General features: G+C 43.5%; 1 protein-coding gene across 4 annotated transcripts in view; it reads right to left on the bottom strand.

Annotated features, from left to right (window-relative positions):
• The window catches only part of LOC141917860 (polycomb group RING finger protein 3-like), a 176,572-nt gene that overhangs the window by 68,515 nt on the left and 94,555 nt on the right, over positions 1-13,502 (bottom strand). For 3 of the 4 annotated variants that reach the window (XM_074811472.1, XM_074811475.1, XM_074811474.1), the window contains 2 exons: positions 11,776-11,893; positions 1,920-2,016 (listed from right to left, as the gene is read on the bottom strand). In XM_074811472.1, the coding sequence (XP_074667573.1) occupies positions 1,920-2,016; positions 11,776-11,884 (206 nt within the window). In that variant the 5' untranslated portion in view covers positions 11,885-11,893. Of the gene's footprint in view, positions 1-1,919; positions 2,017-11,775; positions 11,952-13,502 lie in introns of those variants that run through there. The other variant, XM_074811473.1, reaches the window with a different exon arrangement.

Genomic DNA, 13,502 nt, shown 5'->3' with positions numbered 1-13,502 from the left:
CTGGATTATTCTAAAACAAGTCACTGACTGAAAGGACCAGAACATTACCCTGACTTCCAAACTATAAATAAAATCCAATACAAGCTAAAACGTCAGCCTCAGCTGCTACCAGGGCATTAATCCCAGAAGAGTTTGCAATACCAAACTCCAGCTTTGACACTCAGGTTAGGATTTTTAAATGTCATTTACAGATTGCAGGAACATCTCCAAAAACATTTGAGTCTAAATGAATGATTTTAGCCACCAGCATGAGAGCAGGGGTGAGAATTTAACATCATTCTTAATGATGAAACATGAGATGTGTTTGTTTTACCTATTCCTAAGATGGATAGGGATGAATTAGATCACAGATTCTTGTAATTAAGGCATAATACAAAGTTCCTCCCTATTAATCCTCTGTTGAAGAAACCACAGACTTCCAAAAGCAGGTTGGACACAGGCTATCTGTTTTGATCTTTAAGGGGCACTATTTTGTAACTAGCTCAGGAAAATACTTCTCTAGGAGGGCATCTTCATTTTTTGAAGCAGTAGAGCAAAGAACCTAGACTGAAGAAGGGGATCAGTTTTTAAAAAGGCATAATACTATGCATTCAGTGTCCACAAATAACTGTCAAATCCACTTCTAACTACTCAATTTGAGACTATGCACCCAGGCTTCTCTTAGCATTGAAAACAGGCTTCTGAACCAATACATGGATGTATTCCTGTAGCTTTATAGAGCACAACCATGTTGTCTTAAGTGTCATTTGTTTCTTGTTGCCTACTGGTATGGATTTGTCATTACTATTTTGTCATATTTCAAAATACATTCTAGTACAGTCTCTACATCATTCTTGGAAGGTATAAGAAAAACCTCTCTTATTTATGACTCCTGAAAGGGGACTCAGTTTTGAGCAATTCAGAAAGTTTTTATAGGACATGCACAGTTCTCAGTGAAAGTGTTGAAAGAATCAAATTAATTTTCTATAGCCACTTCTTCAAAAGCTGCACTAGAACTGAGACATGCACATTTGAAGCAGTGCCACAAACGAAAAGAAACTTTGCATGGAGGTAGACAAGAGTCTACACAACATGCAGCAGCTATTGTGAACACACTGTCTCAATACATCTCTATCAATGAAAGTTGCTATGGTACAAATATCTAGTGCAGATCCGGCCAAGTCAGGTGGTATAAACATTTGACTGATACCTTTGAATTTTTTAAAATAGAGGAAACTGTTGAAGAAAAAGAAAGGTAATGTACAAATAAACAGAAAATACACTGAAAAAGAAGAAAATTATGATACAGCACCCTGTTCATATTAGGTCACACAGTAAGGGAGCCCTGTATGGGAATGGAAAGTAGGCACAAATCTTTCAGAGACTGTTCCATTCAAGATGTTGAAGCCACTACTCTAACTTTTCTGCTACCAACTTTCTCATCTGCACCTATGAACTAATCAGTTCTTTGAAAGACTAAATCAACAATAATGCTGTGTATTTGCAAAGTCTTTGAACATACACTCTCAGTCACTGAAAACCACTGTCCAACTGCCAGTCATTGTTCTGAAGATTTAATACAAGTGTAATTCATGTAGATGTTCCATATGTGCAACCTCTATGATCCAGGCATACAAACCAGGAAGTCACTAAATCTCATTAAACTTCACTCAGGAATTAAACAATAAAGTCTATTGTGCTTGTTGGATTCAAGACAAAAGGATTTGCTTCAAAAGAATTGCAAATTCACACCAGAATTCGAATTCAATACCTTACCTCTTTTATATGAATCTTCTATCTTCTAATCAAGCTTCTTTATATATATTTAAAATATTGATAAGCAAATTAAAAAAAGTAGAGAGAAATTGTGCTGTATTTGAGAGGTTTGTACAGCCTAGAGAGTAACTAGTTGTGCTTTCCCTTTCATACTGCACACTTACCCGATATACTGTAATGGATGGCTCTGGTGTATAACAATCCGACATGTTGGACAGGTATTGTTTTCCTCCAAATACTTCACCAAGCAGCTTCTACAGACTAATAAAAAGGACATTAATAATTAGAAAGAAATAAAACAAGACATAGTTTGAAGAATCTTCTGAGGTCATGGGGGGTATGAGAGTGGGTTTCTGACACCCTTGGGCTGTGCCTGTGGAGGGACCAGATGTCAGGAGACAGGTCTTATGAGTTGAGCAAGAGTTGGGCGGTGCTGGCAATCCCCATGGCCAGTTCAAACCCGAGGAAGCCACATATAACCGGCCCCTAGGGAGTGCTAGTGACCAAGAATGTGGCGTCATTTGGGAGTGGTGTCGGCAGTTTTCATGAAAAGGGCAGCCCACTCTGTCAGTTGTTGGGCTGCTTCCTGCTCTGCTCACCTGCAGGCTTAGGCTGCAGCCCTGATGGTCACCCCAACTAACTGGTGGCTTTGCAAGCCTACCCAGAAGCTTGAGATCTCCAGGGAATTAGAATAAAAAGGATGACATCTTTCAAAAGAATTACCATTCTATAAGTAAGTGGGCCATTTTTTTTCTGAGAACTACAAGGAGACTGTGTTCTGCTGAAAGAAAATGGTGTCCATCTGCCGCAACTGCAAGGCTGAGGCTGAAACCCAAACAGAAGCACTACAGCCTACCTATGCTGTTGTCTCCACCCAAACAGACCTCCCAAGGACTGAAATAGCTGTCCAGACCTCAGGCTGCATGGAGCTGCAGCACCTGGAAGTCCCCTTAACACCTGAAGGCAGCAGTGGATGTCATAGCTGCAAGTGTGCCCAGCTAGAACTCCTCAAACAAGTAGCTATGTTACAAGAGGAGCTCAACAGGCAGTGCAATATCTGGGAATGTGAGAGGGAGATCAATCCATGGTATCGTGCACTGTCCCAGGCTGAGCAACAGCCCTGTCTTAAGGTTGTGCAAGGAGAATGTAAGCCTGAATTCAACCTCAAGCTGACTGACACAAGAAACTCAGAAGATGAAGGACACTGGACCCTTGTCTCTATTTGGGGCAGAATGAAGAACTTCCCCTTCCCTTAAAGTGCCCCTGCATAACAGAGATGACGCTCTGGTGTTGGAGAGCGAAGACCACATGAGTAATGGACAAGATCCAGGAAAAGCTGACCACACAAACTTGATCCAACCACCCACCCACATTAGAACCAGTGCCACCAGAAAAGCGCATAAAGTATTAGTAATTGGAGACTCCTTACTGAGAGGCACCGAAGCACCCATTTGCTGTCTAGACAGTTTCTCTAGAGAAGTTTGCTGCCTACCAGAAGCTCACATTCACAATGTCACTGAGAGGCTGCTGAGCCTGGTGAACCCTATGGATTATCATCCACTCCTACTATTCCACGTAGGGCCCAATGATACTGTGACAAGGCAACCTGGAACCATCAAAAGAGACTATATGTCCCTCAGAGCAATGTTAAAAGGATCTGGAGCACAGGTGGTGTTCTCCTCTATTCTCCCAGTCAAAGGAAGGGGTTCAGGAAGGAGGAGCCGAATTGAACAGGTGAATGCCTGGATGTGTGGCTGATGCCATACTCAAGGTTTTGGCTTCTATGATCATGGATCTACCTTTGAGAAGCCAGGTCTGTTGGGAGCTGATGGGATTCAGCTGACCAAGTGGGGCAAGAGGGTCTTCACCAACGAGCTGGCCAGACTTACAAGGAGGGCTTTAAATTAGACTCAGAAGGGGAAGGCGATGAAGTTTTGAGCAACAGAGAAGAGCCAGGGGCTACTGATGCATTAGGAACCAAAAGGAGAACACCTGAGAAATGATGCAAAGGAATTGGGGCTTGATCCTCCAAAAAGCTGACACAGTCGACAGCCCAGCTGAAGTGCATGTCTACCAATGCACATAGCATGGGTAACAAAGAGGAGGAGGAGCTGAAAGCCACTGTGCAGCTAGAAACCTATGATGTAATCACTATCACTGAAATGTGGTGGGATGAATTGCACAACTGGAGTGCTACAATCGATGGCTATAAACTGTTCAGAAGGGACAGGCAAGGAAGGAGGGGTAGGGAGGTTGCCCTCTATGTAAAAAAAAAATGGACTGACTGCACAGAGCTGTCTTTGAAAAACATCAAAGAACACGTTGAGAGCTTATGGGTAAAAATTAGGGGCCAAGCCAACAAAGGAAACCTCGTGGCTGGTGTTTACTACAGAATGCCCAACCAAGGGGAGCCTGTGGACGAAGCGTTCTTACTTCAACTACGGGAAGCTTCACAATCGCAGGCCCTGATCCTGCTGGAGGACTACAATCACCCTGACATCTGCTGGAAAAGCAGCACAGCAAGGTGTAAGCGATCCAGGAGACTCTTGGTGTGTGTCGAGGATAATTTCTTAATCCAGGTGATAGACAGCCTGACCCGAGGAGAAGGGTTACTGGACCTCTTGCTCACCAACACAGATGAACTAATTCGAGAGGTCAAGACCGGTGGCAGCCTGGGCTGCAGTGATCATGCCCTGGGTGGGATTCACAGTCTTGAGAGCTATGGGCCAAGTGAAGAGTAGAGTCAGGACCCTTAATTTTAGGAGAGCAAACTTTCAGTTGTTTAAGGAATTAGTGGATGTGACCTCCTGGGAAGATGCCCTCAGGGACAAAGGAGATGAACAGAGCTGGCAGCTCTTTAAGGGCATTTTTCTTAGTGCACAAGAACTATCAATTTCCATGTGTAAGAAATTAGGCAAGGAAGGCAGGAGACTGGCATGGCTCAGTAATGACCTCCTGGTCAATTGTAAGAAGGAAATGCATAGGCAGTGGAACCAGGGACGTATATCTTGGGAAGACACAGCTGGTGAGTGAACCAACCAGAGAAGGTGCCCTGGTGGATCTCCTCTTTGTGAACAGAGAAGGACTGGTGGATGATGTGGCGGTTGGAGGACGACTAGGGCACAGCGATCATGAAATAATAGAGTTCTCTATTCTTAGAGAGGCCAGGAGAGGGCTAAGCAGAACTGACATCCTGGACTTCAAAAGGGGTGACTTTGTCTTGTTTAGGCACCTGCTTGACAGAATCCCTTGGGAGACGATCCTGAAGGGTATAGGAGTCCAGTAAGGCTGAGCACTCTTTAAGAAGGAAGTGTTAATGGCACAGGAACAGGCGGTCCCCAGGTGCTGTAAGAGAAGCCGGTGACAGAGAAGACTACCCTGGCTAAACACGGAGCTTTAGCTGGAACTCAGGGAGAAAAGGAAAGGTTACAGCCTTTGGAAGAAGGGGCTAGCCACTCACAGTGATTACAAAGAGACTGTGAGGCTATGCAGGGCGGAAATCAGGAGGTCCAAAGCCCAGCTGGAAATTACCCTGGCTTCAGCAATCAAGGATAACAAGAAATGTTTCTATACGTATGCCAACAGCAAAAGAAAGACCAGGAAGAGCATCATCCCCTGCTAGATGCAGGAGGAAACATGGTAACGAGTGATGAGGAGAAGGCTGAGGTCCTTAATGCCTTCTTTGACTCAGTCTTTAATAACAAGACTAGTTGTATTGAGGGAATCCAGCCTCCTCAGCCAGAAGACAGAGACTGGGAGAATGACCCCCCTGCAATCCAGGAGGAGACAGTCAGTGACCTACTGCATCTCATAGACACACACAAGTCTATAGGACCAGACAGGATACACCAAAGGGTGCTGAAGGAGCTGGCTGGGGTGCTCGCCAAGCCGCTTTCCATCATTTACCAGCAGTCCTGGCTGACCAGAGAGGTCCCGACAGATTGGAAACTGGCCAATGTGACGCCCATCTATAAGAAGGGTCGGAAGGATGATCCGGGAAATTACAGGCCTGTCAGCTTGACGTCGGTACCCGGGAAGCTGATGGAGCAGCTCATCCAGAGTACCATCACACAACACATGCAGGACAACCAGATGATCAGGCCCAGTCAGCATGGGTTTATGAAAGGCAGGTCCTGCTTGACAAACCTGATCTCCTTCTACGACAGGGCGACCTGCTTATTGGATGAGGGAAAGGCTGTGGATGTAGTTTACCTTGTCTTCAGTAAGGCCTTTGACACCATTTCCCACAGCATTCTCCTGGTGAAACTGGCTGCTCGCGGCTTGGATGGGCACACGCTTCGCTGGGTAAAAAACTGGCTGGATGGCCGGGCCCAAAGAGTTGTGGTGAATGGAGTTAAATCCAGTTGGTGGCCGGTCACGAGTGGTGTCCCCCAGGGCTCGGTTTTGGGGCCACTCCTGTTTAACATCTTTATTGATGATCTAGACGAGGGGATCGAGTGCACCCTCAGTAAGTTTGCAGATGACACCAAGTTGGGTGGGAGTGTTGATCTGCTCGAGGGTAGGGAGGCTCTGCAGAGAGATCTGGACAGGCTGGAGCGATGGGCTAAGGTCGACTGGAGGAGGTTCAATAAGGCCAAATGCCGGGTGCTGCACTTCGGCCACAACAACCCCCAGCAGCGCTACAGGCTTGGGGAGGAGTGGCTGGAGAGCTGCCAGTCAGAGAGGGACCTGGGGGTGTTGATTGACAGCCGGCTGAACATGAGCCAGCAGTGTGCCCAGGTGGCCAAGAAGGCCAATGGCATCCTGGCTTGTATCAGCAACAGTGTGGCCAGCAGGGACAGGGAAGTGATCTTACCCCTGGACTCGGCACTGGTGAGGCCGCACCTCGATTCCTGTGTTCAGTTTTGGGCCCCTCACTCCAAAAAGGACATTGAATGACTCGAGCGTGTCCAGAGAAGGGCAACGAAGCTGGTGAAGGGTCTGGAGCACAGGTCTGATGGGGAGCGGCTGAGGGAACTGGGGTTGTTTAGTCTGGAGAAGAGGAGGCTGAAGGGAGACCTCATCACCCTCTACAACTCCCTGAAAGGAGGGTGCAGAGAGGGGGGATGAGTCTCTTTAACCAAGTAACAAGCGCCAGAACAAGAGGGAATGGCCTCAAGTTGCGCCAAGGAAGGTTTAGACTGGATATTAGGAAGTATTTCTTTGCAGAACGGGTTGTTGGGCGTTGGAATGGGCTGCCCAGGGCAGGGGGGGAGTCCCCATCCCTGGAGGGGTTGAAGAGTCGGGTTGACCCAGCGCTGAGGGATCTGGTGGAGTTGAGAACGGTCAGTGTGAGGTTAATGGTTGGACTGGATGATCTTCAAGGTCTTTTCCAACCCAGATGATTCTGTGATTCTGTGAATATAGGGACACTGCCCAGATGTGTAGGCGTGGGACCAGGAAAGCTAAGGTGCAGTTGGACCTGAATTTGGCAAGGAATGCGAAGAATAATAAAAAGGGCTTCTACGGGTATGCTGGGCAGAACAGGAGGATTAAAGAATATGTACACACTGTGATAAATAAGACATGGTAACTAGTGACAATCGACATGGAGAATGCTGAGGTACTAAACAACTTTTTTGACTCAGTTTTTACTGGCAGTCTCTTACCACATCTCTCAAACCCATAAACCTCAAGTCAGGGACTGGGGGAAAGAAGTGCTTCCTGTTGTAGGAGAAGTTCAGGTTCAAGACCACCAGAGGGACCTGAACATACCCAGTGAGATCCACCCCAGGATCCTGAGGGAACTGGCTGATGTAGTTGCCAAGCCACTCTCCATCATATTTGAAAAGTCAGGGCAGTCAGGTGAAGTCCCCAGTGACTGGAAAAAGGAAAGCATCAGGCCTATTTTTAAGAAGTGTAAAAACAAGGTCCCTGGGAACTACCGACCAGTCAGCCTCAGTTCTCTGCTTGGTGAGATCATGGAACAGATCCTCCTGGAAAACATGTTGAAGCATATGGAAGGCTGGGAGGTGATTAGAGACAGCTAACATGGTTTCACCAAGGGCAAACAATGCCTTACTAATCTATTGGCCTTCAATGATGGAGCGACTGCATTGGTGAACAAGGGAAGAGCTATGGATGTTGGACTTCTGTAAGGCCTTTTATATAGTCCCGCACAACATTCTTGCCTTGAAATTGGCGAGATATGGATTTGATGGATGGACTGTTAGATGGGTAAGGAATTGGCTGGATGGCCACGTCCAAAGACTTACAGTCAACAGCTCAGTGTCCAAGTGGAAACCAGTAACGAATGGTGCCCCTCAGGGGTCCATATTGGGACCAATACTGTTTAATATCATCATCAGTGACATAGACAGTGGGACTGAGTGCACCCTCAGCAAGTTTGCAGACAACACCAAGCTGAGTGGTGCAGTTGATTCCCTAGAGGGAAGGGATGTGCCATCCAGAGGGACCTTGACGGGCTTGAGGAGTGGGTCCCTGCGAACCTCATGAAGTTCAACAAGGTCAAGTGTAAGGTCCTGCACCTAGGTCAGGGAAATCCCTAACATCAATACAGACTGGAGGATGAATGGACTGAAAGCATCTGTGCAGAGAAGGACTTGGGGATACTGGTGGACAAAAAATTGGACGTGAGCTGGCAATGCATGCCTGCAGCCCAGAAAGCTAATTATATCCTGGGCTGCATAAGAAGAATCATAGCCAGCAGGTCTAGGGAGGTCATTCTCCTCCTCTGCTCCACTGTCATGAGACCCCACCTGGAGTACTGCATCCAGCTCTGGGGTCCCCAGTACAAGAAAGACATGGACCTGTTAGAGTGGGTCCAGAGGATGGACACAAAAATGATCAGGAGGCTGGAACACCTTTCCTGTAAAGAAAGGCTGAGGGAGTTAGGGTTGTTCATCCTGGACAAGAGAACATTTTTAATGAATATTTTTCATGACTTCTCAATTCAGAGAAGTGATGCATCGTAGCTATGGTACAAAAATTATATCTAGTTGGAGTCTTCCTAACAAAACATGCTTAAATTTGGAACACAGTCCCATTCCCAAAGTTACTAGAACAGCATTTCAAATAGGTCAATAGCATATTTACTCGTACTGTTCAGCTTTCACAAAGGATGTTACAGACACTGCATGCCATTAAGATACCTAGCCAATTTGCTGTTTATCATAGATGCACATATAAGAAAAATGTGTTATGATAATAAACATTTGGCAAAAGAGTAATTGCTTTTTCCTCAAGTTAGATGCTGTTCTGGTTTTGGCCAGGACAGAGTTAACTTTCCATGGACTGAGAGGGAGCACAGATATAGGGCCAGGTCTAGATCGATCCTTGGAGAATTCCATGTCATGTGACATCAAAGCTCAGCATATAGGCTGGCATCTCACAGGCCTTGTTTATTTTGGTTTCGGTTTCCGGATCGGCTGGGCGGGTTTCTCCGCTGTGGTCGGGATCGCTGCTGGGGATGGGCTCTGTACCGGTCGCCGTTCGGTGAGCCACTACTGCGTTTTACCCGTTTTGGACTACTACCGTTACTGTTGTTTTTTTGCTAGCAAATTTTTGTTATTTAACCTACAAATTTCTTTTTTTTTTTTTTTTTCTCCCTCCCCTATTTCACCGGGGGGGGGTGGGAGGGAATAAACAACTGGCCATGTGGCAATTTGCTACCGGCTGAGTTCAAACCACAATAGATGCTTTGAATCATCTTAGTCAAATGTAATTTAACTTTTCACTTTCACAAAATACACTACAATTAGACTTCAATCAGTAAATTAAATGAGGAAAGGTCTTTAGTATACAGATAAAAACTGTTAAAATGGATACTACAGATCAGTATGCTTTTGGAACTGTTTCAAAGTCTATATGCAATCATATATTTGATTCAAAGAAAAACAATTCTCTGATTTTAACCAGTACTACTGGTTTTTGACTAATAATAATTACAGTATTGTTTTCCTGACTTGAAGCTCTAAATGAACTCCAGCTCAAACTTCAGAAATTAGAAAAGCTCAAGTTATGGAAATTATATATATATATTTTTTATTATTAAAAAAGGTTAAACATCTTTTCCTTAAATAGTGATTCCTTTAATCTTAGGCAGCCTTACAACAGCTCTTATGGTATAAGGCAAGAGAACTGTAGCTGTAGTGCCATCTATCTCGCAGACATGATGGTACGTTTGCTTTGCTTATATATTGTATTTACATATTTAAGATGAAATTACTGTTGCTGGTAGAGGTTATTATTGGACAAATCCTAATAATTTTGCTCACTAAGCCCAGATCTTGTATTACAGTCTACTCCGGTGGTATATACTAGCAGATCCAGTTGCAAGGGTAAGGCCATAAGCTGTTTGAACCAAGTAAACAGAAGAACCAAACCCATCTTCTAAACACACTAACTTCTCCCTTGCCATCAGTACATCCTCCAGTTTTGAATAAGAAGATACCAACCCCTCCTAAACTAAACTCAGCATAGATCAGATCAGTTTGTCACAGACAAACTAAAAAGATAGAAATGAAGACATGAAGTGGGAAAACTCACTTTCCCTATAGCTGTTCTTTAAAAAGCTGCTCCCCACCCTTCCACCCATAATATGAGGCAATGTCTCCCCTCAGAATTAATGCCTGTCCTGGTTTCAGCTGAGATATAGAGTTAATTTTCTTCCTAGTAGCTGGTACAGTGCTGTGTTTTGGATTCAGTGTGAGAATAATGTTGATAACACACTGATGTTTTAGTTGTTGCTAAGTAGTGCTTATCCTAAGTTAAGGATTTTCCAGTTTCCCATGCTGTGCTAACAAGCAGGTGCACAAGGAGCTGGAAGGGAGCATGGCCAGGACAGCTGACCTGAACTAGCCAGAGGGATATTCCATACCATAGAACGTCATGCTCAGTATAGAAACTGGGGGGAGATGGCTGGGAGGGGCAAATTGGTCAGTGGGTGGTGAGCAATTGCATTGTGCATCACTTGTCTTTTCTTGGGCCTTATTTCTCTCTCTTTTGGTTATATTACTTTTCATTACTATTATTAGTATTTATTATTTTTATATTTTATTATTACTTTTTATTATTGTTGCTATTATTACTAGTATTATTTAACGTTTATTATTAGTTATTATTGATGTCGTTATTGTTATATTTTATTCTGTTTTAGTTATTAAACTGTTCTTAACCCACAAGTTTTACTTTCTTTTCCCCAATTCTCCTTCCCATCCCACCAGGGGAGGGGAGGAGTGAGCGAGCAGCTGCGTGGTGCTTAATTGCTGGCTGGGGTTAAACCACGACAATATCATAAGTCTAATAATGAAACCAAAAGCAACAAAACTTTCTGAAAACATAAATTTATAATAAGGGACATTCCACAAGACAACCCATAGGTTTGCTCTAAAAATGCATTTCTGAGAAATGGCATGGCCTATGTGAACTGAGCACACCTGCTTGCAGTGCATGTTTCAGGGTTGCAAATAAATAAATAAACTTTAGAACAATGAAAAAGTGACCCTCTAGCAAGACTAATTTTAACAGTTAATGGCAGCATTACAGAATTTGGGACAAAACAAAGCAAAAGCCTAGATTAGGGTTCTAAATACTTTACTCCAAACAGAACACCAAGAAACTTGAGATTTGGAGCACATGGAGAAGGGACTCAGGAATGAGCTAAAAAAGGAATGGGATGAAAAACAAGAAAATCAAATATATTAAAGCTGATGGACAGCATCTAGAAATCAAATGTAGCGAAAAAAACTATCTCTGGCAAATGTGAAACATCATATCATCTCTCTAAAGCATACCCCATTTCTTCTAATATTCAACAGAAAAACTACATTCCTAAACATATACAATACCATTTACTATATATGGTTTCAAGTTTGTTCCCCTTATTTGTTTCACAAAACAATATATTTTTGTTGAAAAATTATAAGTGCATAGCAAAGCTTGCATTATTCTGGCTGATACACAGTAAAACTTTAAACTTCAACTAAACCTGTTAAAACATCTAGCACATCAAGTAAAAAAACAATTTTAGCTTACTCACAGCATTATATTCCTACTTACAAGTATGTAAGCATTCTGTTACAGTGGTGGCATCAATCAGGTATCCGTTGCATAAATGACAGGTTATATGGACATTAATGTCCCAAAGCTTAATCTTTCTAGTCATCATCTTTGGTATCTGTAAAAAAAAATAAATCGCCCACACATAGCAACACAGATGTATTGAAGAGGTAAAAGTAGTTTTGGAATAAATGAGTAACTATAATTCACCTTGAAGATATGCTTATGTAGATAGCTTCAAGTGCTTGTATACTTATGCATATATTTTGAGTGAATACTAAACTTTTAAAAGATGATAAAAATGAATGATAAAATAATTGAAATATACACTATTTTACATGTCAAGCTTTTAAAGTGGAAGAATCCTAGTGCATTATTAACGCTGACCAAGTGTGGTGGGTTAGCCTTGACTAACTGCCAAACTCCCATCTGCTTGCTCGCTCCCCCTCCTCAGCAGAACAGGGAGAGAAAGTAAGAAGAACAGGAATGAGAAAGCTCATGGTTCAAGATAAAAACAGGGAGATTGCTTACCAGTTATGGTCACAGGCAAAACAGACTCAACTTGAGGAAAATTAACTTAATTTATTGCCAACTAAAATAAAAATGTAATTACTAATTTGGGTAGTGGGAAACAAAAAGACCAACACCTTTCCTCCCCCCCTTTCCCATGCCCAACTTCACTCCTTCAGTCCAGACTCCTCCACCCCCCCTGCCCCAAGCTGCGCAGGGGGGATGGGGGTGGGGGGTAAAAGTCAGTACATAACGGTTTCTCTATGCTGCTTCTTCCTTCTCACACTTTTCCTCTGCTCTGCTGTGGGTTATCCACGGGCAACAGTTTCATTAGGAATATCCATCTACTCTGGTATGGATCCTCCACAGGCTGCAGGGAATATCTGCTCCAGCACTATGGAGCACCTTATTCTCCTCCTCCTTTCTCTGACCTTGGTGTTGCCTCTGTTGTTTCTCTCTTTTTGTTCCCTCCTCCTCTCTCTGTCCAGTGTTTTCTGCCCTTTCTTAATTATGTTTTCACAGAGGTGCCATGAACTTTGCTGATGGGCTCAGCTTTGGCCTGTGGTGGGTCCACTGCCAAGACAGCTATGTCCAGCACAGGGCAGTCCCTGACCTCTTCCCACAGAGGCCACACCCCTGCAGCCCACTCCCCTTGCCACTTACATCCAATACACCAAGGGATGCAGATTTAAGACCAAATCCTATTTTACTCATCTAAGTAATTTCAGTCAAACTAGAAATTAAGACATCTGAAAGTGAAGAGAGATGATCCTCCTGTAATTGGCAAAGTGCAAAATCAAAAGGAATAGGTTTGATTTGGGTTAACCACACTAAGTGTCAGCCTCACATCTCCTTATGGTTAGAGCATGATTTTGAATCTCTATCTGAAAAAGGGAGCTGAAAAGTAAAATAAACCAGGTTTCTTAAACGTTAAAAATCAAATTAAATAAACATGACAAACTATACTTGTCCCATCAGTAGAGCTACACCCTGTTGTATGAAGAAATGTGAAATACAGAGCTTCCCCCCCTTCCCAAATTAAAGGATGCTACAAACACTATTAAAAGGAAAACATTCATAATTTAAAAATTAAATAGCGCTTTTTTTTTTTGCAACATTGCCCATCACTGGTAAACAGAAACAGACTACAAAATGCATGCTTTAAATAATGAATATACTGCTACCTTTTAAATCTATATTATCTTTCTGCTTATGGA

This window comes from Strix aluco, chromosome W (genome assembly GCF_031877795.1).
Source record: "Strix aluco isolate bStrAlu1 chromosome W, bStrAlu1.hap1, whole genome shotgun sequence".
Classification (NCBI taxonomy): domain Eukaryota; kingdom Metazoa; phylum Chordata; class Aves; order Strigiformes; family Strigidae; genus Strix; species Strix aluco.
The sequence above is the reverse complement of the archived record's forward strand: the minus strand, read 5'-3'. Positions and strand labels throughout refer to the sequence as shown.